General features: G+C 46.0%; 1 protein-coding gene across 1 annotated transcript; it reads left to right on the top strand.

Moving 5' to 3' along the window:
* The first annotated feature begins 20,559 nt into the window (after nucleotides 1-20,559).
* LOC120056841 (tumor necrosis factor alpha-induced protein 8-like protein 3) lies at nucleotides 20,560-21,866 on the top strand. The gene has a single exon (XM_039005081.1). It carries the CDS (start codon nucleotides 20,674-20,676, stop codon nucleotides 21,172-21,174), a length of 501 nt encoding a protein of 166 aa, XP_038861009.1. The 5' UTR covers nucleotides 20,560-20,673; the 3' UTR covers nucleotides 21,175-21,866.
* The last annotated feature ends 1,545 nt before the right edge of the window (nucleotides 21,867-23,411 follow it).

The following is a 23,411-nucleotide window of genomic DNA, read 5'->3' as shown; positions in this document are numbered from 1 at the left end:
CCCTCTTTTTTATTAGGATCCGTCACAATTTATCATTACACACACAAACGTATGCGCATGCACGCACGCACACACACACACACACACGCACACTAGTCCTACAAAAGCCTTTGAGTCTCTCGCCCTCCCTCTCTTCTTCTCTCTAGAGAGGACGGAGAAGGTGAGGTTAGACAAGAAAAGACAGAGAGGGTGAATGTTCCATCCAGAGGTCACAGTTCTCTCCCCGTTTCTCTCCCTTTCTCTCTGACTCTTCCTCTCTTTTTATCTCTCTGTGTCGGAGTAAGTGAATGATCTTAGAGGTGAGGACCAAGGGAAGCTATGACATGCTATTAGTCTCTCTCTCTCTCTCTACTCTCCCTCTCTCTCTCTTTCTCTGTCTCTCTCTTTCTCTCTCTCTCTCTCTCTCTACTCTCCCTCTCTCTACCCTCCCTCTCTCTCTCTCTCACTCTCCCTCTCCTTCGCTCTCTCTCACACTCCCTCTATCCCCCTCTCTCTCTCTCTCTTTCTCTCTCTCTCTCTCTCTTTCTCCTCTCTCTCCATTTCTTTGTGACTCAAACTGTGATAGGCTTTCAGGCCTATGGCTCATCAGTCAGTCAAAAGGGATATGATCATCCCTCCCTATCTCAGCTCCACAGGGAGCTAACCACACAAACACAAACACACAGTTCTTCAGTTGCAATGACAAGCCACCATCTCAGACTGATTACTGATGGAGTCCCAGAGGGAGAAAGAGCGAGAGAGAGAGATAGAGAGAGATGTTAAACCTGGTTCTGGTTCTCAAGAGAAGACAGTATATGTGCCCACTGCCCACAAAATGAAGTGGAACCTGAGGAGCACTTCCTAACCTCCTGCCAAATGTATGACCATGCATGTTAGAGACACATATTTCCCTCAGATTACACAGAACCACAAAGAATTCGAAAACAAACCCAATTTTGATAATTTTCCATATCTATTAGGTGAAATACCACAGTGTGCCATCACAGTAGCAATATTTGTAACCTGTTGCTACAAGAAAAAGGGCAACCAGTGAAGAACAAACACCATTGTAAATACAACCCATATTTACTATGTTTATTTATTTTCCCTTTTGTACTTGAACCATTTGCACATAATATGACATTTGACATTTCTTTATTCTTTTGAAACTTTTGTGTAATGAGTGTAATGATTACTGTTAATTTGTTTTATTCTTTATTTCACTTAAGTTTATTATGTATTTCACTTGCTTTGGCAACATAAACATATGTTTCCCATGCCAATAAAGCCCTTCAATTGAAATTGAAATTGAATTGAATTGATAGAAAGAAAGAGAGAGAGAAAGTGGTTGTTCCTAAATGCTTGAATCTCTCCTGGGTTCTCAGTCTGAGCTCAGTCTCAGCCATGACGCAATACATCTCTGCTACCACCTCCTTACCCTAACCCAGCCCCAATCCTCAGCCCTATACAGCTAGCTCAAACCCAGCCCCAACCCTCAGCCCTATACAGCCAGCTCAAACCCAGCCCCAGCCCCAACCCTCAGCCCTATACAGCCAGTTCAAACCCCAACCCTCAGCCCTATACAGCCAGTTCAAACCTAGCCCCTACCCTCAGCCCTATACAGTCAGCTCAAACCCAGCCCCAACCCTCAGCCCTATACAGTCAGCTCAAACCCAGCCCCAACCCTCAGCCCTATACAGTCAGTTCAAACCCAGCCCCAACCCTCAGCCCTATACAGTCAGCTCAAACCCAGCCCCAACCCTCAGCCCTATACAGTCAGTTCAAACCCAGCCCCAACCCTCAGCCCTATACAGTCAGTTCAAACCCAGCCCCAACCCTCAGCCCTACACAGTCAGCTCAAACCCAGCCACAACCCTCAGCCCTATACAGTCAGCTCAAACCCAGCCCCAACCCTCAGCCCTATACAGTCAGTTCAAACCCAGCCCCAACCCTCAGCCCTATACAGCCAGTTCAAACCCAGCCCAAACCCTCAGCCCTATACAGTTAGCTCAAACCCAGCCCAAACCCTCAGCCCTATACAGTTAGCTCAAACCCAGCCCCAACCCTCAGCCCTATACAGCCAGCTCAAACCCAGCCCAAACCCTCAGCCCTATACAGTCAGCTCAAACCCAGCCCCAACCCTCAGCCCTATACCGCCAGTTCAAACCCAGCCCCAACCCTCAGCCCTATACAGTCAGCTCAAACCCAGCCACAACCCCTAATGCTAGAATACACACTGTTAGCACATATGGATTTGTCTTTAGGAATCTTTGGTGTTACTCTATTATTGTAACCCTAGATGAAATCGCTGTGTTTGGTTATGCAAAAATACCTGGTACAGGTTCAGTGATGATGATATCAGTATATGTAAATCCCCTACAAAGGAAGCTGGTTATTTTTATATTGTATCTCTAACATCTGAACAGTGCATGAGCACTATAGTGAATGTGTTACTTCAGGTAGCTCACCCAGCATGCACCTGTGAAATGTACTGGTGGTGCTACAGTACGGCCTTGTTAGGAGAACACTTCTGTCAACGTCATGTGATCTATCAAACTCCAGCTGACTGTTCTGCCTCCAGTACTATGTCTACCACGAGTCCACCAGTCAGACAGTCAACAGCTTGTAACAACTCCTGTAAAGTGTATATTTTATTTGCTCTTAAAAACTGGACATCCCATGACAGTACTCTGTGCCAACAAAACTGGACGTACCGTAGCCTTTAGTTAATGAAAGTGTATCTTCACGAGACATAAACGCATTGAAATAAGTTAATTTTATAACTTTTTCAAAGACATTCTCAAAGCAGCCCTCAGGGGTTTAGTCATTTCAATGAAGGTGCATGAAAATGTAATTCATTAACTTACTAACTTTCTCCATATTCCTCTCTATATTTCTTTATAGGTAGGAGAGAGAGAGAGAGAGAGAGAGAGAGAGAGAGAGAGAGAGAGAGAGAGAGAGAGAGAGAGAGAGAGAGAGAGAGAGAGAGAGAGAGAGAGAGAGAGAGAGAGAGAGAGAGAGAGAGAGAGAGAGAGAGAGAGAGACATAGAGAAAGAGAGCGAGAGAGAGAGAGACATAGAGAAAGAGAGAGACAGAGAGCGAGAGAGAGAGAGAGAAAGAGAGAGAGGGAGTGGGGGAGAGACAGAGAGCGAGGGAGAGAGAGAGAGATGGAGAGAGAGAGCAAGAGAGAGGGAGAGAGAGAGAGAGAAAGAGAGAGAGCGAGAGAGACATAGAGAAAGAGAGAGACAGAGAGCGAGAGCGAGAGAGAGAGAGAGTGGGGGAGAGAAAGAGAGGGAGAGAGAGAGAGAGAGAGAGAGAAAGAGGCTACTGATGAAAACTGATGTGAAGTGACAAAGACGTCCTTTATACCCACTCTCCGGCACATGTTAGTGCAGCTGGGCAGTGTGTGTGCGTTCGCACACGCCTGTGTGTGTGTGTGTGTGTGTGTGTGTGTGTGTGTGTGTGTGTGTGTGTGTGTGTGTGTGTGTGTGTGTGTGTGTGTGTGTGTGTGTGTGTGTGTGTGTGTGTGTGTGTGTGTGTGTGTGCGCGTGTGTGTCTGGCCACAATAACCCAGTGATAGGTGAAGACGATCTTGATATGCCACTGATTAACATGGTTCTGTTGCAGTGAACAACCCCTAACTTCCTACAGGTGGTAGTTTACCTGTGTTGTATGAGTGGTGTGTGCAGTGAACACACATAATGTTTGGATAAAACACCATTGACAAGCTGTCAGCAGAGTATATCTAGGTAAATATGAGTCTCGGACTTGGGTGTATACATACACACACAGGGGCATGCACAGATGGCCACACACACACACACACACACACACACACACACACACACACACACACACACACACACACACACACACACACACACACACACACACACACACACACACACACACACACACACACACACACACACACACAGAGTGAGCATCAACATAGAGAGAGAATAGAAGGCTGTGGCAGCATGACAGTGAGAAGGTCACCCAGCATCTCTCTCTCTGGGTATCAGCACGGTCTCCTCACTGTGTGTGTGTGTGTGTGTGTGTGTGTGTGTGTGTGTGTGTGTGTGTGTGTGTGTGTGTGTGTGTGTGTGTGTGTGTGTGTGTGTGTGTGTGTGTGTGTGTGTGTGTGTGTGTGTGTGTGTGTGTGTGTGTGTGTGTGTGAACAGCATCAGTGCTCTGTTGACTCCAGATACCTGATACGTCCGTCTGATGGTGAGTGCGTAAGCAGAAACCAGGGTCTATGAATGTCCTACTGCAAAACATCATCATAAACACACACACACACACACACACACACACACACACACACACACACACACACACACACACACACACACACACACACACACACACACACACACACACACACACACACACACACACACACACACACACAAAGGACAATGACATCCCAGTTTGCCAGTATACTGTGGAAAGCTTTGACTAAACCCAGATCTTTCATGTCTACTAACACAGAGGAGTGGAACGGGCTAGGGGTGGCCTACACACACACACACACCATAGTCTGCTAAATGACTTATGCTTAGCTGGCTCCCTCCACAACAAAGAGGTATGGGCTAGGGGCTGTTTTGGAGCGAAGCTGTGTTATTTGTATTTGTATTTATTATAGATCTCCATTAGTTCCTGCCAAGGCAGCAGCTACTCTTCCTGGGGTCCATTAGTTCCTGCCAAGGCAGCAGCTACTCTTCCTGGGGTCCATTAGTTCCTGCCAAGGTAGCAGCTACTCTTCCTGGGGTCCATTAGTTCCTGCCAAGGCAGCAGCTACTCTTCCTGGGGTCCATTAGTTCCTGCCAAGGCAGCAGCTACTCTTCCTGGGGTCCATTAGTTCCTGCCAAGGCAGCAGCTACTCTTCCTGGGGTCCATTAGTTCCTGCCAAGGCAGCAGCTACTCTTCCTGGGGTCCATTAGTTCCTGCCAAGGCAGCAGCTACTCTTCCTGGGGTCCATTAGTTCCTGCCAAGTCAGCAGCTACTCTTCCTGGGGTCCATTAGTTCCTGCCAAGGCAGCAGCTACTCTTCCTGGGGTCCATTAGTTCCTGCCAAGGCAGCAGCTACTCTTCCTGGGGTCCATTAGTTCCTGCCAAGGCAGCAGCTACTCTTCCTGGGGTCCATTAGTTCCTGCCAAGGCAGCAGCTACTCTTCCTGGGGTCCATTAGTTCCTGCCAAGTCAGCAGCTACTCTTCCTGGGGTCCATTAGTTCCTGCCAAGTCAGCAGCTACTCTTCTTGGAGTCCAGAAACATTAAGGCAGTTATATACAATTTCAAATATTTCATGACATTACATTTTATAACACTTTTTACAACACATTACGTGCGTGCCCTCAGGCCACTACTCTACTACCACATATCCACAACACAAAATCCATGTGTACGTGTGTGTATAGTGCATATGTCATCATGTGTGTGTGTGCATGTGTCTGTGCCTGTGTGTGTCTCTTCACAGTCCCTGCTGTTCCATAAGGAGTAATTTTTATCAGTTTTTTTTAGCTGATTCTACTGCTTGCATCAGTTACCTGATGTGGAATAGAGTTCCATGTAATCATGGCTCTATGTAGTACTGTGCGCCTCCCATAGTCTGTTCTGGACTTGGGGACTGTGAAGAAACTTCTGGTGGCATGTCTTGTGGGGTATGCATTGGTGTCCGAGCTGTGTGCTCTCAGTCATGCTAGTAGTTTAAACAGACAGCTCGGTACATTCAGCATGTCAATATTTCTTACAAAAACAAGTAGTGATGAAGTCAATCTCTCCTCCACTTTGTGCCAGGAGAGATTGACATACATATGATCAATGTTAGCTCTTCGCGTACATTTAAGGGCCAGCCGTGCTGCCCTGTTCTGATCCAATTGTGATTTTCCTAAGTCCCTCTTTGTGGCACCTGACCACACGACTGAACAGTAGTCCAGGTGTGACAACACTAGGGCCTGTAGGACCTACCTTGTTGATAGTGCTGTTAAGAAGGTAGAGTAACGCTTTATTATGGACAGACTTCTCCCCATCTTAGCTACGACTGCATCAATATGTTTTGACCATGACAGTTTACAATCCAGGGTTACTCCAAGCAGTTCAGTCACATTCAGTACAACATTTGGTTGAGGTTTATAATTTAATGAATGATTTGTCCAAAATACAATGCTTCTAGTTTTTGAAATATTTAGGACTAACTTATTTCTTGCCACCAATTCTGAAACTGACTGCAGCTCTTTGTTAAGTGTTGCAGTAATTTCACTCGCTGTAGTAGCTGACGTGTAAAGTGTTGAGTCATCTGCATACAGAGACACACTGGCTTTACTCAAATTGAAAAAAGTAAGGGGCCTTGACAGCTGCCCTGGGAAATTCCTGATTCTACCTGGATTATGTTGGAGAGGCTTCCATTAAAGAACACCCTCTGTGTTCTGTTACTTTCTATACAATATAGCAGGGGGTGTAAAGCCATAACACATATGTTTTTCCAGCAGTAGACTGTGATCAATAATATCAAAAGCTACATTGAAGTCTAACAAAGAAACTCACACAATATTTTTATCATAAATTTCTCTCAGCCAATCATCAGTAATTTGTGTAAGTGCTGTGCATGTTGAACATCCTTTGTTATAACTGTGCTGAAAGTCTGTTGTCAATTTGTTTAATGTCAAATAGCATTGTATCTGGTCAAACAGCATTTTTTTCCTAAAGGGACCTTGATAAGTATGATCATGTTTCTGTTACTATTAATGGTGCATGACAGAAACCTAGAACACACACACTCACACAGAGAGAGTGCAGTCGTGTGTGTAATTAGTCCACCCAGCCTGGGGGCTGTATTCAGTATCAGTCTAGTTTGTCTTAGCTGCTGTTTCTAATAACTCCATCCTCTGATGACTTGGGAACCTTCCCAAAACAAACCTTACGTCCCATTCCACCGCCACATTCCTGAGCCGGAGCTCAGCATTCCGGGCCTGGCAGGGTTCCGGGGATGTGTGTTCTGATGTAACGCAGCAGAAGGTGTTGTCTCAGCGTTCTGAAACCAGCAGTTGGAACAAAGACATATTATCTTTGCTAGCCAGCTAACATAGCTATAAACAGGCTATCTAGTCTCTGGCCAAACCTGCTAACACAGCTAACACCTCCTCAATGCTGGTTGACAGTTCATGTACTAAACTTTGACATAGAAAATGTTGTTGTCACATATAACATATAAGATTAAAACCTAATTTAGTTGGATGGATATATTTAGCTAGATCTAATTTCAGGCCAAACTCTAGTGAATTATGCCATATGTTGACGTATATGAAATTGTGAAATTATGGCATTATGGTTGTTGGGGTTGGGATTGGGGTTGGGGATGTTGTTGGGTTTGGGGTTGGGGATGTTGTTAGGGTTGAGGATGTTGTTGGGGTTGGGGTTGGAGATGTTGTTGGGTTTGGGGTTGGGGATGTTGTTAGGGTTGAGGATGTTGTTGGGGTTGGGGTTGGGGTTGGAGATGTTGTTGGGTTTGGGGTTGGGGATGTTGTTAGGGTTGAGGATGTTGTTGGGGTTGAGGATGTTGTTGGGGATGAGATTGGGGTTGGGGTTGAGGTTGGGGATGTTTTTGGGGTTGGGGATGTTGTTGGGGTTGGAGATATTGTTGAGGTTGGGGTTGGGGATGTTGTTGGGGTTGGGGATGTTGTTGGGGTTGGGGATGTTGTTGGGGATGTTGCTGGGGTTGGAGATGTTGTTGGGGATGAGATTGGGGTTGGGGTTGAGGTTGGGGATGTTGTTGGGGTTGGGGTAATGGATGTTGTTGGGGTTGGGGATGTTGTTGGGGTTGGAGATGTTGTGGGGTTGGGGATGTTGTTGGGGTTGAGGATGTTGTTGGGGATGAGTTTGGGGTTGGGGTTGAGGTTGGGGATGTTGTTGGGGTTGGGGATGTTGTTGGGGTTGAGGATGTTGTTGGGGATGAGATTGGGGTTGGGGTTGAGGTTGGGGATGTTGTTGGGGTTGGGGTAATGGATGTTGTTGGGGTTGGGGATGTTGTTGGGGTTGGAGATGTTGTTGGGGATGAGATTGGGGTTGGGGTTGAGGTTGGAGATGTTGTTGGGGTTGAGGATGTTGTTGGGGTTGGGGATGTTGTTGGGGATGAGATTGGGGGGATGTTGTTGGGGTTGGGGATGTTGTTGGGGTTGGAGATGTTGTTGAGGTTGGGATTGGGGTTGGAGATGTTGTTGGGGTTGAGGATGTTATTGGGGTTGAGGATGTTGTTGGGGATGAGATTGGGGTTGGGGTTGAGGTTGGGGATGTTGTTGGGGTTGGGGTTGAGGATGTTGTTGGGGATGGGGATGTTGTTGGGGTTGGGGATGTTGTTGGGGTTGGAGATGTTGTTGGGGTTGGGGATGTTGTTGGGGTTGGGAATGTTGTTGGGGTTGGGGATGTTGTTGGGGTTGGGGATGTTGTTGGGGTTGGGGATGTTGTTGGGGTTGAGGATGTTGTTGGGGATGAGATTGGGGTTGGGGTTGAGGTTGGGGATGTTGTTGGGGTTGGGGTAATGGATGTTGTTGGGGTTGGGGATGTTGTTGGGGTTGGAGATGTTGTTGGGGATGAGATTGGGGTTGGGGTTGAGGTTGGGGATGTTGTTGGGGTTGGGGTAATGGATGTTGTTGGGGTTGGGGATGTTGTTGGGGTTAGAGATGTTGTTGGGGATGAGATTGGGGTTGGGGTTGAGGTTGGAGATGTTGTTGGGGTTGAGGATGTTGTTGGGGTTGGGGATGTTGTTGGGGTAGGGGATGTTGTTGGGGTTGGGGATGTTGTTGGGGTTGGGGATGTTGTTGGGGATGAGATTGGGGTTGGGGTTGAGGTTGGGGATGTTGTTGGGGTTGGGGATGTTGTTGGGGTTGGGGATGTTGTTGGGGTTGGGGATGTGGTTGGGGTTGGGGTTGGAGATATTGTGGGGTTGGGGATGTTGTTGGGGATGAGATTGGGGTTGGGGTTGGGGTTGAGGATGCTGTTGGGGTTGGGGATGTTGTTGGGGTTGGGGATGTTGTTGGGGTTGGGGATGTTGTTGGGGTTGGGGATGTTGTTGGGGTTGGGGATGTTGTTGGGGATGAGATTGGGGTTGGGGTTGAGGTTGGGGATGTTGTTGGGGTTGAGATTGGGGATGTTGTTGGGGTTGAGGTTGGGGATGTTGTTGGGGTTGGGGATGTTGTTGGGGTAGGGGATGTTGTTGGGGTAGGGGATGTTGTTGGGGATGAGATTGGGGTTGGGGATGTTGTTGGGGTTGGGGTAGGGGATGTTGTTGGGGTTGGGGATGTTGTTGGGGATGAGATTGGGGTTGGGGTTGAGGTTGGGGATGTTGTTGGGGTAGGGGATGTTGTTGTGGTTGAGGATATTGTTGGGGTTGGGGATGTTGTTGGGGTTGAGGTTGGGGTTGAGGACAGACTTAAACCATGAGCTACAGTACTGCTACGAGTATTCAAGCCCTGTGCTAAACACTTGTTTTGTAATTTGGGTTAACCCTATCTTAACCCTTAACCCTTTACCTTAACCAATCGTAGTTAATACCTGAACTTAACTGTCAAGGTTAGTTTTGGTTTTACTTTAGCGCATTTTGATTGACAGCTATCGTGTGTGTCTGTGTGTATGTGTGTGAGCGCACTCTTGTACTAAAATCTCAGTACTTCAGTCAGCTGCACAATAGATTGAGAAAGAATGAACAAAAAGTGAAAGAGAGGAGGAGAAAGAGGGAAGGGAAAAGAGGAGAGAACGGGGGAAGAGAGAAAGGCCCACTGAGAGGATTCACCATGTAGACTGGAAAATAAAAAAGCCCTACTCACTGAAATAGTCTTCAGATGTTTGCACCATGTACTAAGACATATGTGATGGTAAAAGCTACACTTTGAATGTGAAATTTAACTTGTAATGGCAATTGTATAGCTGCTGTAACTACACACATCTTTCAAAACAAGCAGTGTAGGTAGTAATCAGTGTGTGGTATGTCCAACACAACTTTCCTCTTGGGGACAATAAGAGTGGATCGTATTGTATACTGTATACTGTCTGTGTCTGTGTGCCAAGGCTACAGTGTTACTTCAGGTCAGGAGAGGCTTCTCTCTCTCTCTCTCTGCTTTCCAGAGAACCATATTACCAACAGACGGGGAGATGAGAGGTTTGCGGTTGTTGGATAAATGTTAAATATCGACCTGGGCTTGTAAGATCAAGTTACTTATGAGAAGCACAAGAGAGGTGAGGACTCTGTGCCACCATGCCTGCATTAGCTACAGGTCTGAGAGGACACACACACACACACACAGACACCAATTCCTTATTACACTCTCTTCACTTCTGTGCACTTCTGTGCTAAAAGCTATCTCCCACTTCTTACCATCCTTTTTTTTCTCTCTCCCTCTCTCGCACTCTCCCTCTCTCTCCCCTTTCAATTCAATTCAATTCAAGGGGCTTTATTGGTATGGGAAACATATGTTTACATTGCCAAAGCAAGTGAAATAGATAATAACCAAAGTGAAATAAACAATAAAATGAACAGTAAACATTACAATCACAAAAAGTTCCAAAAGAATAAAGTTATTTAAAATGTCATATGTCTATATACAGTGTTGTAATGATGTGCAAACAATTAAAATACAAAAGGGTAAATAAATAAACATAAATATGGGTTGTATTTACAATGGTGTTTATTTTTTTATTTCACCTTTATTTAACCAGGTAGGCTAGTTGAGAACAAGTTCTCATTTGCAACTGCGACCTGGCCAAGATAAAGCAAAGCAGTTCGACACATACAACAACACAGAGTTACACATGGAATAAACAAACATACAAAAAAATATATATATTCAGCATGTGCAAATGAGGTAGGATAAGAGAGGTAAGGTAATAAATAGGCCATGGTGGTGAAGTAACTACAATATAGCAATTAAACACTGGAATGGTAGGATGTACGGAAGATGAATGTGCAAGTAGAGATACTGGGGTGCAAAGGAGCAAGATAAATAAATAAATACAGTATGGGGATGAGGTAGATTGGATGGGCTATTTACAGATGAGCTATGTACAGGTGCAGTTATCTGTGAGCTGCTCTGACAGCTGGTGCTTAAAGCTAGTGATGGAGGTAAGAGTCTCCAGCTTCAGAGATTGTTACAGTTTGTTCCAGTCATTGGCAGCAGAGAACTGGAAGGAGAGGCGGCCAAAGGAGGAATTGGCTTTGGGGGTGACCAATGAGATATACCTGCTGGAGCGCGTGCTACGGGTGGGTGCTGCTATGGTGACCAGTGAGCTGAGATAAGGCGGGGCTTTACCTAGCAGAGTTGTGCTAGGTAAAGTGGATGTGGATGACCTGGAGCCAGTGGGTTTGGCGACGAGTGTGAAGCGATGGCCAGCCAACGAGAGTGTACAGGTCGCAGTGGTGGGTAATATATTGGGCTTTGGTGACAAAACGGATGGCACTGTGATAAACTGCATCCAATTTGTTGAGTAGAGTGTTGGAGGCTATTTTATAGATGACATCGCCGAAGTCGAGGATCGGTAGGATGGTCAGTTTTACGAGGGTATGTTTGGCAGCATGAGTGAAGGATGCTTTGTTGCGAAATAGGAAGCCGATTCTAGATTCAATTTTGGATTGGAGATGCTTAAAGTGAGTCTGGAAGGAGAGTTTACAGTCTAGCCAGACACCTAGGTATTTGTAGTTGTCCACACATTCTAAGTCAGAACCGTCCAGAGTAGTGATGCTGGACGGGCGGGCAGGTGCTCTTCTCGGTTGAAGAGCATGCACTTAGTTTTACTTGCATTTAAGAGCAGTTGGAGGCCACGGAAGGAGAGTTGTATGGCATTGAAGCTCGTCTGAGGGTTAGTTACACAGTGTCCAAAGAAGGGCCAGAAGTATACAGAATGGTGTCGTCTGCGTAGAGGTGGTTCAGAGAATCACCAGCAGCGAGAGCGACATCATTGGTGTATACAGAGAAGAGAGTCGGCCCGAGAATTGAACCCTGTGGCACCCCATAGAGACTGCAAGAGGTCCGGACAACAGGCCCTCCGATTTGACACACTGAACTCTATCAGAGAAGTAGTTGGTGAACCAGGTGAGGCAATCATTTGAGAAACCAAGGCTGTTGAGTCTGCCAATAAGAATGTAGTGATTGATAGAGTCGAAAGCCTTGGCCAGGTCGATGAATACGGCTGCACAGTAACGTCTCTTATCGATGGCGGTTATGATATCATTTAGGACCTTGAGCATGGCTGAGGTGCACCCACCCTGAGGTGCACCCAAGCTCTGAAAGCAGATTGCATAGCGGAGAAGGTACGGTGGGATTCAAAGTGGTCGGTAATCTGTTTGTTGACTTGGCTTTCAAAGACCTTATAAAGGCAGGGTAGGATAGATATAGTTCTGTAGCAATTCGGGTCTAGAGTGTCTCCCCCTTTGAAGAGGGGGATGACCACGGCAGCTTTCCAATCTTTGGGAATACGAAAGAGAGGTAATAGTAATAGTAATAGGGGTTGCAACAATTTCAGCATATCATTTTAAATAGAGAGGGTCCAGATTGTCTAGCCCGGCTGATTTGTAAGGGTCCAGGTTTTGCAGTTCTTTAAGAACATCGGCTATCTGGATTTGGGTGAAGGAGAAATGGTGGGGGCTTGGGCGAATTGCTGTGGGGAGTGCAGGGCTGTTGACCGGGGTAGGGTTAGCCAGGTGGAAAGCATGGCCAGTCGTAGAAAAATGCTTATTGAAATTCTCAGTTATAGTGGATTTATCGGTGGTGACAGTGTTTCCTAGCCTCAGTGCAGTGGGCAGCTGGGAGGAGGTGCTCTTATTCTCCATGGACTTTACAGTGCCCCAGAACTTTTTTGAGTTAGCCTTAGCTTTTCTTAACTGCCTGTGTATATTTGTTCCTGACTTCCCTGAAAAGTTGCATATCACAGGGCTATTCGATGCTAATGCAGAACGCCACAGGATGTTTTTTGTGCTGGTCAAGGGCAGTCAGGTCTGGAGAGAACCAAGGGCTATATCTGTTCCTGGTTCTACATTTTTTGAAAGGGGCATGCTTATTTAAGATGGTGAGGAAGGCCTGCTCGCTGAAGTGTTTTAGGGAGCGTTTGATAGTGATGAGGGGTGGTCGCTTGACTGCAGACCCGTTACGGATGCAGGCAATGAGGCAGGGATCGCTGAGATCTTGGTTAAAAACAGCAGAGGTGTATTTGGAGGGCAAGTTGGTTAGGATGATATCTATGAGGGTGCCCGTGTTTACGAATTTGGGGTTGTACCTGGTGGGTTCATTGATAGTTTGTAAGAGATTGAGGGCATCAAGCTTAGATTGTAGGATGGCTGGGGTGTTAAGCAAGTCCCAGTTTAGGTCACCTAGCAGCACTTGCTCTGAAGATATATGGGGGGCAATCAGTTCACATATGGTGTCCAGGGAACAGCTGGGGGCAGAGGGTGGTCTATAGCAAGCGGCAATGGTGAGAGACTTGTTTCTGGAAAGGTGCATTTTGAAAAGTAGAAGCTCAAATTGTTTGGGTACAGACCTGGATAGTAAGACAGAACTCTGTAGGCTATCTCTGCAGTAGATCGCAACACCGCCCCCTTTGGCAGTTCTATCTTGTCGGAAAATGTTGTAGTTAGGGATGGACATTTCTGGGTTTTTGGTGGTCTTCCTGAGCCAGGATTCAGACACGGCTAGGACATCCGGGTTGGCAGAGTGTGCTAGGGCAGTGAATAAAACAAACTTAGGGAGGAGGCTTCTAATGTTAACATGCATGAAACCAAGGCTTTTACGGTTACAGAAGTAAGCAAATTATAGCGCCTGGGGAATGGGAGTGGAGCTAGGCACTGCAGGGCCTGGATTAACCTCCACATCAGCAGAGGAACAGAGGAGGAGTAGGATAAGGGTACGGCTAAAGGCTAAAATGACTGGTTGTCTAGTACGTTCAGAACAGAGAGAATTTCAAAACAGGGGCAGATTTCTGGGCACGGTAGAATAGATTCAAGGCATAATGTACAGACAAAGGAATGGTAGGATATGGATACAGTGAGGGTAAACCTGTGCCTAGAGTGACGATGAAAGAGATATTGTCCCTAGAAATATAATTTAAACCAGGTGAGGTCACTGCAGGTGTGGTAGGTGGAACTAATGTGTTAAATAAGGCATATTGAGCAGGGCTAGAGGCTCTACAGTGAAATAAGGCAATAAATACTAACCAAAACAGCAATGGACAAGGCATATTGACGTTAGCGAGAGGCATGCGTAGCCGAGTGATCATAGAAGTCCAGTGAGTGGCTTCAGGCAGCTTGCGGGCCGGGGCTAGCAAGCTAACAGAAGGGCCTTGGAGGGACGTTGCGACGGAAGAAAGTCTGTTGTGGCCCTCTCGTGTTATTACATCGGCAGATGGATCAGCAGGGCTCCATGTGGTAAACCAGGCCAATTGGCAGAATAGGTATAGTTGCCAAAGAATTTGTCCGGTGGGTCTCTTAAGCTAACAGTCCGATGTGGTCTGGACAGCTAGCAGGCCCCGGCTAGCATGCTACCGGATGGGATTTCAGGGGACGAAGCGACGGCGGAGCCAGTTGAGAAAAACCCCATCGGGCGAATCACGTCGATGGTCCAGTCGTGATGAGTCGGCGGGGGTCCAAGCAAGTTGGCAAAAAGAGATATTATAGCCCAAGTAGTGGCTGATGGACCTCTTTGGCTAGCCGGGAGATGGGCCTAGCAAGGCTAGCTTCAGGCTAATTGGTTATTGCTTCGGGACAGTGACGTTAGCCAGGAGTGGCCACTCGAATAGCAGCTAGCTAGCTGCGGTGATCCAGGTGAAGAAAAGAAATAAATAAATAAAAGGTTCAGAGCTTGCGGTAGGAATCCGGAGATATGGAGAAAAAGAAGTCAGAATTGCTCTGGTTTGAGTCGCGCTGTGCAGACTGGCGAGAGTTGTCCGTGCTAGAGGTGGCTGATGACCGCTAGCTGACTACTAGCTAGTAGCTAGTTAGCTGGCTAGCATCTGTTGTGGTTCCGGTTCAGGCGACGGTTCAGATGACGGATCAGCAGGGCTCCGTATGGTGGGTATAGTGGCCAAAGAATTTGTCCGATGGGCCTCTTAAGCTAACAGTCCGATGTACTTTAGACAGCTAGCGGGCCATGGCTAACTAGTAGCCAGTTAGCTGGTAGCCAGTTAGCTGGCTAGCTTTTTATGAGTTGATGAGTTCTTAAGTATAAAAATAGCAGATCCGTACCACATTGGGTGAGGCGGGTTGCAGGAGAGTATATTCAGTCCGTAGATAGAAAGTGATATTAAAATATTAAATATATATACGGGATTTTTTTTGTTGTAAAAACAATGTTTACAAGTGACAGGAAGGGACAAGACAAAAACACACGTCCGACTGCTACGGCATCTTGGAAGAAAAAAGTTATTCACCGGTAGCCCTTTTCTTGTGGCAACAGATCACAAATCTTGCTGCTGTGATTGCACAGTGTGGTATTTCACCCAATAGATATGGGAGTTTATCAAAATGTAATTTGTTTTCGAATTCTTTGTGGGTCTGTGTAATCTGAGGGAAATATGTGTCTCTAATATGGTCATACATTTGGCAGGAATTCTTGGTTGGTGAGCGGACCCCAGACCTCCCAACCATAAAGGGCAATGGGTTCTATACCTGATTCAAGTATTTTTAACCAGATCCTAATTGGTATGTCAAATTTTATATTCCTTTTGATGGCATAGAAGGCCCTTCTTGCCTTGTCTCTCAGATCGTTCACAGCTTTGTGGAAGTTACCTGTGGTGATGTTTAGGCCAAGGTAGGTATAGTTTGTTGTGTGCTCTAGGGCAACATTGTCTAGATGGAATTTGTATTTGTGGTCCTGGCAACTGGACCTTTTTTGGAACACCATTACTTTGGTCTAACTGAGATTTACTGTCAGGGCCCAGGTCTGGCAGAATCTGTGTAAAAGATCTAGGTTCTGCTCTAGGCCCTCCTTGGTTGGTGACAGAAGCACCAGATCATCAGCAAATAGTAGACATTTGACTTCAGATTCTAGTAGGGTGAGGCCGGGTGCGGCAGAGTGTTCTAGTGCCCTCGCCAATTCGTTGATATATATGTTGAAGAGGGTGGGGCTTAAGCTGCATCCCTGTCTCACCCCACGGCCCTGTGGGAAGAAATGTGTGTGTTTTTTGCCTATTTTAACCGCACACTTGTTGTTTGTGTACATGGATTTTATAATGTCGTATGTTTTTCCCCCAACACCACTTTCCATCAATTTGTGTAGCAGACCCTCATGTCAAATTGAGTCGAAGGCTTTTTTGAAATCAACAAAGCATGAGAAGACTTTGCCTTTGTTTTGGTTTGTTTGTTTGTCAATTAGGGTGTGCAGGGTGAATACGTGGTCTGTCGTACAGTAATTTGGTAAGAAGACAATTTGACATTTGCTCAGTACATTGTTTTCACTAAGGAAATGTACGAGTCTGCTGTTAATGATAATGCAGAGAATTTTCCCAAGGTTGCTGTTGACGCATATCCCACGGTAGTTATTGGGGTCAAATTTGTCTCCACTAAGGATGATGTTAAAGAGTTTTAGTATAATCATTTGGAATTTGTTTTATCTATTTTATCATTTCATTAAGGATACCATCAACACCACATGCCTTTTTGGGTTGGAGGGTTTTTATTTAGTCCTGTAGCTCATTCAAGGTAATTGGAGAGTCCATTTGGTTCTGGTAGTCTTTAATAGTTGATTCTAAGATTTGTATTTGATCATGTATATGTTTTTGCTGTTTGTTCTTTGTTATAGAGCCAAAAAGATTGGCAAAGTGGTTTACCCATTGGATAGATAACTCTTCGTTTTGTTGTTTGTTTAGTGTGTTCCAATTTTCCCAGAAGTGGTTAGAGTCTATGGATTCTTCAATTACATTGAGCTGATATCTGACGTGCTGTTCCTTCTTTTTCCATAGTGTATTTCTGTATTGTTTTAGTGATTCACCATAGTGAAGGTATAGACTCTGGTCTCTCTCTGTCTCTCTACGTCTCTCTCTGTCTCTCTACGTCTCTCTCTGTCTCTCTAGGTCTCTCTGTCTCTCTCTGCCTCTCTCTCTCCATGTCTCTGTCTCTCTCTGTCTCTCTGTCTCTGTCTGTCTCTCTGTCTCTCTGTCTCTCTGTCTCTCTACGTCTCTCTACGTCTCTCTCTGTCTCTCTCTCTCCATGTCTCTGTCTCTCTCTGTCTCTCTGTCTCTGTCTCTATCTGTCTCTGTCTTTCTCTCTCTCTCTGTCTCTCTCGGTCTCTCTCTCCCCCTCCCCCAGACTGAATTCCTACTCAGGGAAACTAGAAAGAAACATAGAAGAAAAAAAGCCTCTTTAATCATAATGTTTGATATGTGGTGTGTAATTTGGTGCTGGGTGGGATGAAAATAAAACCCATTCACAGCCGTACTCTGCCTACGCCTCCCACCCCTCACATGTGTGTGTGTTTGTGTTTGTGTGTGTGTTTGTGTGTGTGTGTTTGAATGCGTGTGTGTGTGTGTGTGTGTGTGTGTGTGTATCGGTGCGTGCGTGCGAGTGTGCGCATGTATGTGTGTGTGTTTGTTTGTGTGTGTGTGTTTGTTTGTGTGTGTTTGTGTGTGTGTGTGTTTGTATACATGTGTGTGGGTGTGTGTGTATATCGGTGCGTGCGTGCGAGTGTGCGTGGGTGTGTGGCTCACATGCACTCAGACTCAAACACATGCAATATGTTAGCTTGCTGGCATTTCTCTGAAGAGATGTCTGTTTCTAGTTTCTCTCCATTACAAGCCAGCTATAGCTTCTGTTCTTCATACATGTGACACACATGTGATTTGCTTTTGGTCATTTATGTACTTATTTATGTATTTATTCATGTATTTATGTGTTCATGTATTTATTCTTTCATTAATTCATTTCTATATCTATCTATCAGTGGTGGAAAAAGTACCCAATTCTTATACTTGAGTAAAAGTATAAATACCTTAAAAGAAAGTTACTCAAGTAAAAGTGAAAGTCACCCAGTAAAATACTACTTAAGAAAAAGTCTAAATGTATTTGGTTTTAAATTTACTTAGGTATCAAAAGTAAATGGAATTGCTCAAATATATTTAAGTATCAAAAGTAAAAGTACAAACCATTTCAAATTCCTTATATTAAGCAAAGCAGACGGTACCATTTTCTTGTTTTTAAAATGTATGGATAGCCAGGGACACAATCCAACACTTAGACATTATTTACAAAAGATGCCTTTGTTTTTAGTGAGGCTGTAACGGCAGCCTTCCCTCTCTTCACGAGAAGAGAGAATGTAGCAGGGATCAGACCAACACGCAGCGTAGCCAGTGCTCAACATGTTTAATTCAACAAAAACAGTGAACACTTACAAAACAAAATAACAAATGTGGCAAACCGATACAGTCCTTTCTGGTGCAGACAATACACAAAGACAGGAAACAACCACCCACAAATCCCCAACACAAAACAAGCCACCTATATATGATTCTCAATCAGGGACAACGATTGACAGCTGCCTCTGATTGAGAACCATATTAGGCCGAACACAGAAACAGACAAACTAGACACACAACACACAAGAACTATGGTCAGAACGTGACAGAGGCCGCCAGACCTTAGGGAGTAGGGATGACCACGTGTTCTCTTGATAAGTGTGTGAATTTCACAATTTTCCTGTCTTGCTAAGCATTCAAAATATAACGAGTAATTTGGGTTGTCAGGGAAAATGTATGGAGTAAAAAGTACAATCTTTTCTTTAGGAATGTAGTAAAGTAAAAGTAAAAGTTCTCAAAAATATAAATACTAAAGTAAAGTACAGATACCCCAAAAAACGACTTAAGTAGTACTTTCAAGTATTTTTACTTAATAAGTACTTTACACCACTGATATTTATTATTGTTCATTCTTTCGTTCATTCGTTTGTTTATTCATTAATTAATTTGTTCAGTCATAGGGACAGGAGTTTTCCATGTGAACTGGCCAGGAGAAACTCCTGACCCAACTCTAAGGCCCTCACCATCCCCCTCAGTCTACCAGTCAGTCATTATGCCCCTCGGTCTACCAGTCAGTCATTATCCACCTCGATCTACCAGTCAGTCATTATCCCCCTCAGTCTACCAGTCCCTCATTATCCCCCTCGGTCTACCAGTCAGTCATTATCCCTGTCAGTCTACCAGTCCCTCATTATCCCCCTCGGTCTACCAGTCAGTCACTATCCCCCTCAGTTTACCAGTCAGCCATTATCCCCCTCAGTCTACCAGTCAGTCATTATCCCCTTCAGTCTACCAGTCAGTCATTATCCCTCTTAGTCTACCAGTCAGTCATTACCCCCCTCAGTCTACCAGTCAGTCACTATCCCCCTCAGTCTACCAGTCAGTCACTATCCCCGTCAGTTTACCAGTCAGTCATTATCCCCATCAGTCTACCAGTCCCTCATTATCCCCCTCAGTCTACCAGTCAGTCACTATCCCCCTCAGTTTACCAGTCAGTCATTATCCCCCTCAGTCTACCAGTCAGTCATTATCCCCTTCAGTCTACCAGTCAGTCATTATCCCCCTCAGTCTACCAGTCAGTCACTATCCCCCTCAGTCTACCAGTCAGTCATTATCCCCCTCAGTTTACAGTCAGTCATTATCCACCTCGGTTTACCAGTCAGTCATTATCCCCCTCAGTCTACCAGTCAGTCATTATCCCCCTCAGTCTACCAGTCAGTCATTATCCCCCTCAGTCTACCAGTCAGTCACTTTCCCCTCCGTCTAACAGTCGGTCATTATCCTTCTCAGTCTACCAGTCAGTCATTATCCCCCTCAGTCTACCAGTCAGTCACTTTCCCCCTCCGTCTAAAAGTCAGTCAGACCACTGTAGTTTTACTGTAGTATGAAGGAGTGGAATGATTATGTAAAATAAGTGTTGTTTGACAAGAGAGAAAGTAGCCAGAGAAGTTGTTTTTTTTACGTTAGAGAATGTAAGAGGCATGACGCAAAGCTATCCAGACTATCGTACTGTGTGTGTGTGTGAGCATGTGTGTGTCAGCCATTTCACTGCAAGTTTAAGACGGTTTGATTTTCCAGATAATTTACTGTACTGACTTCATTTAACCTTTACTGATCCAGGAACTGATCCAGGAACTGATCCTCTTTAGACTTCCCCTATAATGCTTCTGATATAATTGCTGCTGGTCTGACAAGCACAGTATAACTGTAGACCTATGTGACAAAGTGTTATGAGTTTGACTCCTGTACTCTGAGTTTACAGTATGTGTTCACTGTAAGAAGTGCATGACTACAGTATGACTTTAAAAGGAGGGTTAGTATAAAGCATATCTTCTCTGTGTGTTTGGTCCTGATTCGTCCTTCTCTTTGACAAGAGCTTTAAACAGAGAGACAGAGAGGAATGTGTGTTTGACTGGGTGGGCTATGGAGCTATAAACACTAACTCTCTCTCTCCTTCATCTACACCTCTCTCTATCTCTCCCCCTATCTCCCTCTCCCCCTCTCTCCTCCTCCGTCCTCCTACCTCCCCTTCCTCCATCCCCCCTCTCCTCACCTCTCTCCCCCCTAACTCCTCCCCTCTCTCCCCCACCATCCTCTCCTCCCCATCTCTCTCTCTCCCCTCCTTCTCCACCCTGTCACCCCCCTCCAGGCCAGGAGTGTTTCAACTCTCGCTCCCTGGCCCTCCAGGCACAGAAGAAGATCCTATCCAAGATGGCGACCATGGCGGTGGCCAACCTCCTGACGGACGACGTCAGCAGTGAGATCCTGGACGAGCTGTACAAGGCCAGCCGGGAGTTCACCAAGAGTAAGAAGGAGGCCCACAAGATTGTCAAAGACGTCATCAAGATCGCCCTGAAGATCGGCATCCTGTACCGCAACCACCAGTTCAGCCCAGACGAACTGGACACGGTCGAACGCTTCAAGAAGAAGATGAACCAGGCGGCCATGACGGCGGTCAGTTTCTACGAGGTGGACTACACGTTCGACCATCGCATTCTGTCAGAGTTGCTGCTGGAATGCCGGGATCTTCTGCATGCGCTGGTGGAGCAGCACCTGACCCTGCGGTCGCACACTCGCATCGACCACGTGTTCAACCACTTTGCCCACGGGGAGTTCCTGGCCGAGCTGTACGGAGACGGAGAGGAGTACAGACTGTACCTGAGGAAGATCTGCAACGGGATCAACAAACTGCTGGACGAGGGAACGCTTTAACCTCTGACCCCTGATCTCTCACCTCTCACCTTTGACCTGACATTTGACCCTGCTCCTCCCTTCCTATTACTCAATCTCCATGGTTGCGGCTCAATAATCCCCCCATTCCCATGAAGTGTGCACTTGTTCACTTCCCTTCATGGATTTGAAAGGAAGTGATTGGTATATGGAACCTCCTTGTAGCCCATGCCTACAATAATCCAATATTTTTACATTTGTGAGGAGTAGAAAATGAGTGCACACTTCAGGAAGAAGGAGAGATTATTGGGACACACTCCTCCTCTTCCTCCGGTCTCTCTACGCATCTGCTTTCCCTCCTCCTCTCATTCCTTCTCTTTTTTTAAAATCCGCTCCTGATCTGCTCTGTTCTACCTTTAACCTTATTTTTCCTCCTCCCACTTCCTCCTCTCTTTTCTCTCTTCCTCTCCCACTACCTCCTCTCTTTTCTCTCCTCCTCTCCCACATCCTCCTCTCTTTTCTCTCTTCCTCTCCCACATCCTCCTCTCTTTTCTCTCCTCCTGTTCTCCAACTTCCTCCTCTCTTTTCTCTCCTGCCCTGATCTCTCTTTTATTCTACTGAGCTTCCTGGACTCCTTGTTTCTCTCCTTATTCTCCTGCTCCTCTTCTGTACTCTCCTTGTTTCTCTCCTTATTCTCCAGCTCCTCTACTTTCCTCTCCTTGTTTCTCTCCTTATTCTCCTGCTCCTCTTCTTCCCTCTCCTTGTTTCTCTCCTTATTCTCCTGGCTCCTCTACTTTCCTCTCCTTGTTTCTCTCCGTATTCTCCTGCTCCTCTTCTTCCCTCTCCTTGTTTCTCTCCTTATTCTCCTGGCTCCTCTACTTTCCTCTCCTTGTTTCTCTCCTTATTCTCCTCCTCCTCTCCTTGTTTCTCTCCTTATTCTCCTGCTCCTCTTCTTTCCTCTCCTTGTTTCACTCCTTATTTCTATGGAGTTTCCATGACGTTGATGAACTGTATGTATAATTCTAAGATATTTAACTGGTGTCACAACTCTGTTCTGTGAGGTGTTTTCTCTACATCCTTCTCCCTCTCCCTCTCCCTCTCCCTCTCCCTCTCCCTCTCCCTCTCCCTCTCCCTCTCCTTCTCCTTCTCCCCCTCCCTCCCTCTCCCTCTCCCCCTCCCCCTCCCTCTCCCTCACCCTCACCCTCTCCCTATCCCTCTCCCTCACCCTCTCCCCCTCCTTCTCCCTCTCCCTCTCCCCCTCCCTCTCCCTCCCTCTCCCCCTCCCTCTCCCTCTCCCTCTCCCCCTCCCCCTCCTTCTCCCTCTCCCTCTCCCCCTCCCCCTCCCTCTCCTTCTCCTTCTCCCTCTCCTTCTCCCTCTCCTTCTCCCTCTCCCTCTCCCTCTCCCTCACCATCCCCAAAGTTGGTAAGAGTGTGGCACTAGCAAATCCAAGGTAATTGGTTCACTTCCCACAAGGATCATTCACACATATTAAAGACATATTCACACACGGACATTGTTCGGTTAGTGGCTTTGCATAAAGCATCTGCTAAGTGACATATTATATCCTAATAACGTCTAGGAAGTCACTACAGGAGAGTGTGAAAGGGGGGTGGATCACCAGCTTAGCGTCTGATAGGCTATGACTGCGACTGGTCGTTCACATAGCAACGTAGCCCACATAAAACAACAAGACCCATGAGAGACCTGTGAATCAGAAGAGTTTTTTCCCTCTTTGGCATTCAAGAAATCCAAAATCTGTGTTGATTACGTGATGGCAACATTATACGTACTTTATTCCGTAGTGTTCGTACTTATAGCTTTACTGCTCTGAATCAAGGCCAAAAAGAATGATGATGTTTCGTAAATACACTGTTTGTTCTCTCTCCTTTTCTCATCAGTACTGTGTGTGGGCATCATGATGTCTTATATCAGGACCTGGAGTTTTTCCTGACCACGTGACCTTCATTACCAGGAAAAGCTCCTGACCGTATAGTTCTGTATACTGTATACATCATTAACCAATCACAGCCAACCATCACCATTTCCTGCCTAATACTAAGGCTGGGATTCAATCCTCCACGCACTATAACAATCTTTTAAAGAAGGAGGCCCACAAGATGTTAACCATGAATACGATCTCTGGGAATGTCGGGCGAAGGCCTTTAAAAGCTGCATCGTTGGTTGTATAGTGACCTGTAGCACGCCACGGATTGAGGCCTAAATGAATCTTGCAGCTCTGACTGTTAAGGCCTTGATGATAACTCCCTATGGTGTTCTC

Source organism: Salvelinus namaycush, chromosome 1 (genome assembly GCF_016432855.1).
Source record: "Salvelinus namaycush isolate Seneca chromosome 1, SaNama_1.0, whole genome shotgun sequence".
Classification (NCBI taxonomy): domain Eukaryota; kingdom Metazoa; phylum Chordata; class Actinopteri; order Salmoniformes; family Salmonidae; genus Salvelinus; species Salvelinus namaycush.
The sequence above is the reverse complement of the archived record's forward strand: the minus strand, read 5'-3'. Positions and strand labels throughout refer to the sequence as shown.

Coding starts and splice junctions, on each gene's coding strand:
- LOC120056841 (XM_039005081.1), top strand. CDS start 20,674: ATGGCGACCATGGCGGTGGCCAACCTCCTGACGGACGACGTCAGCAGT.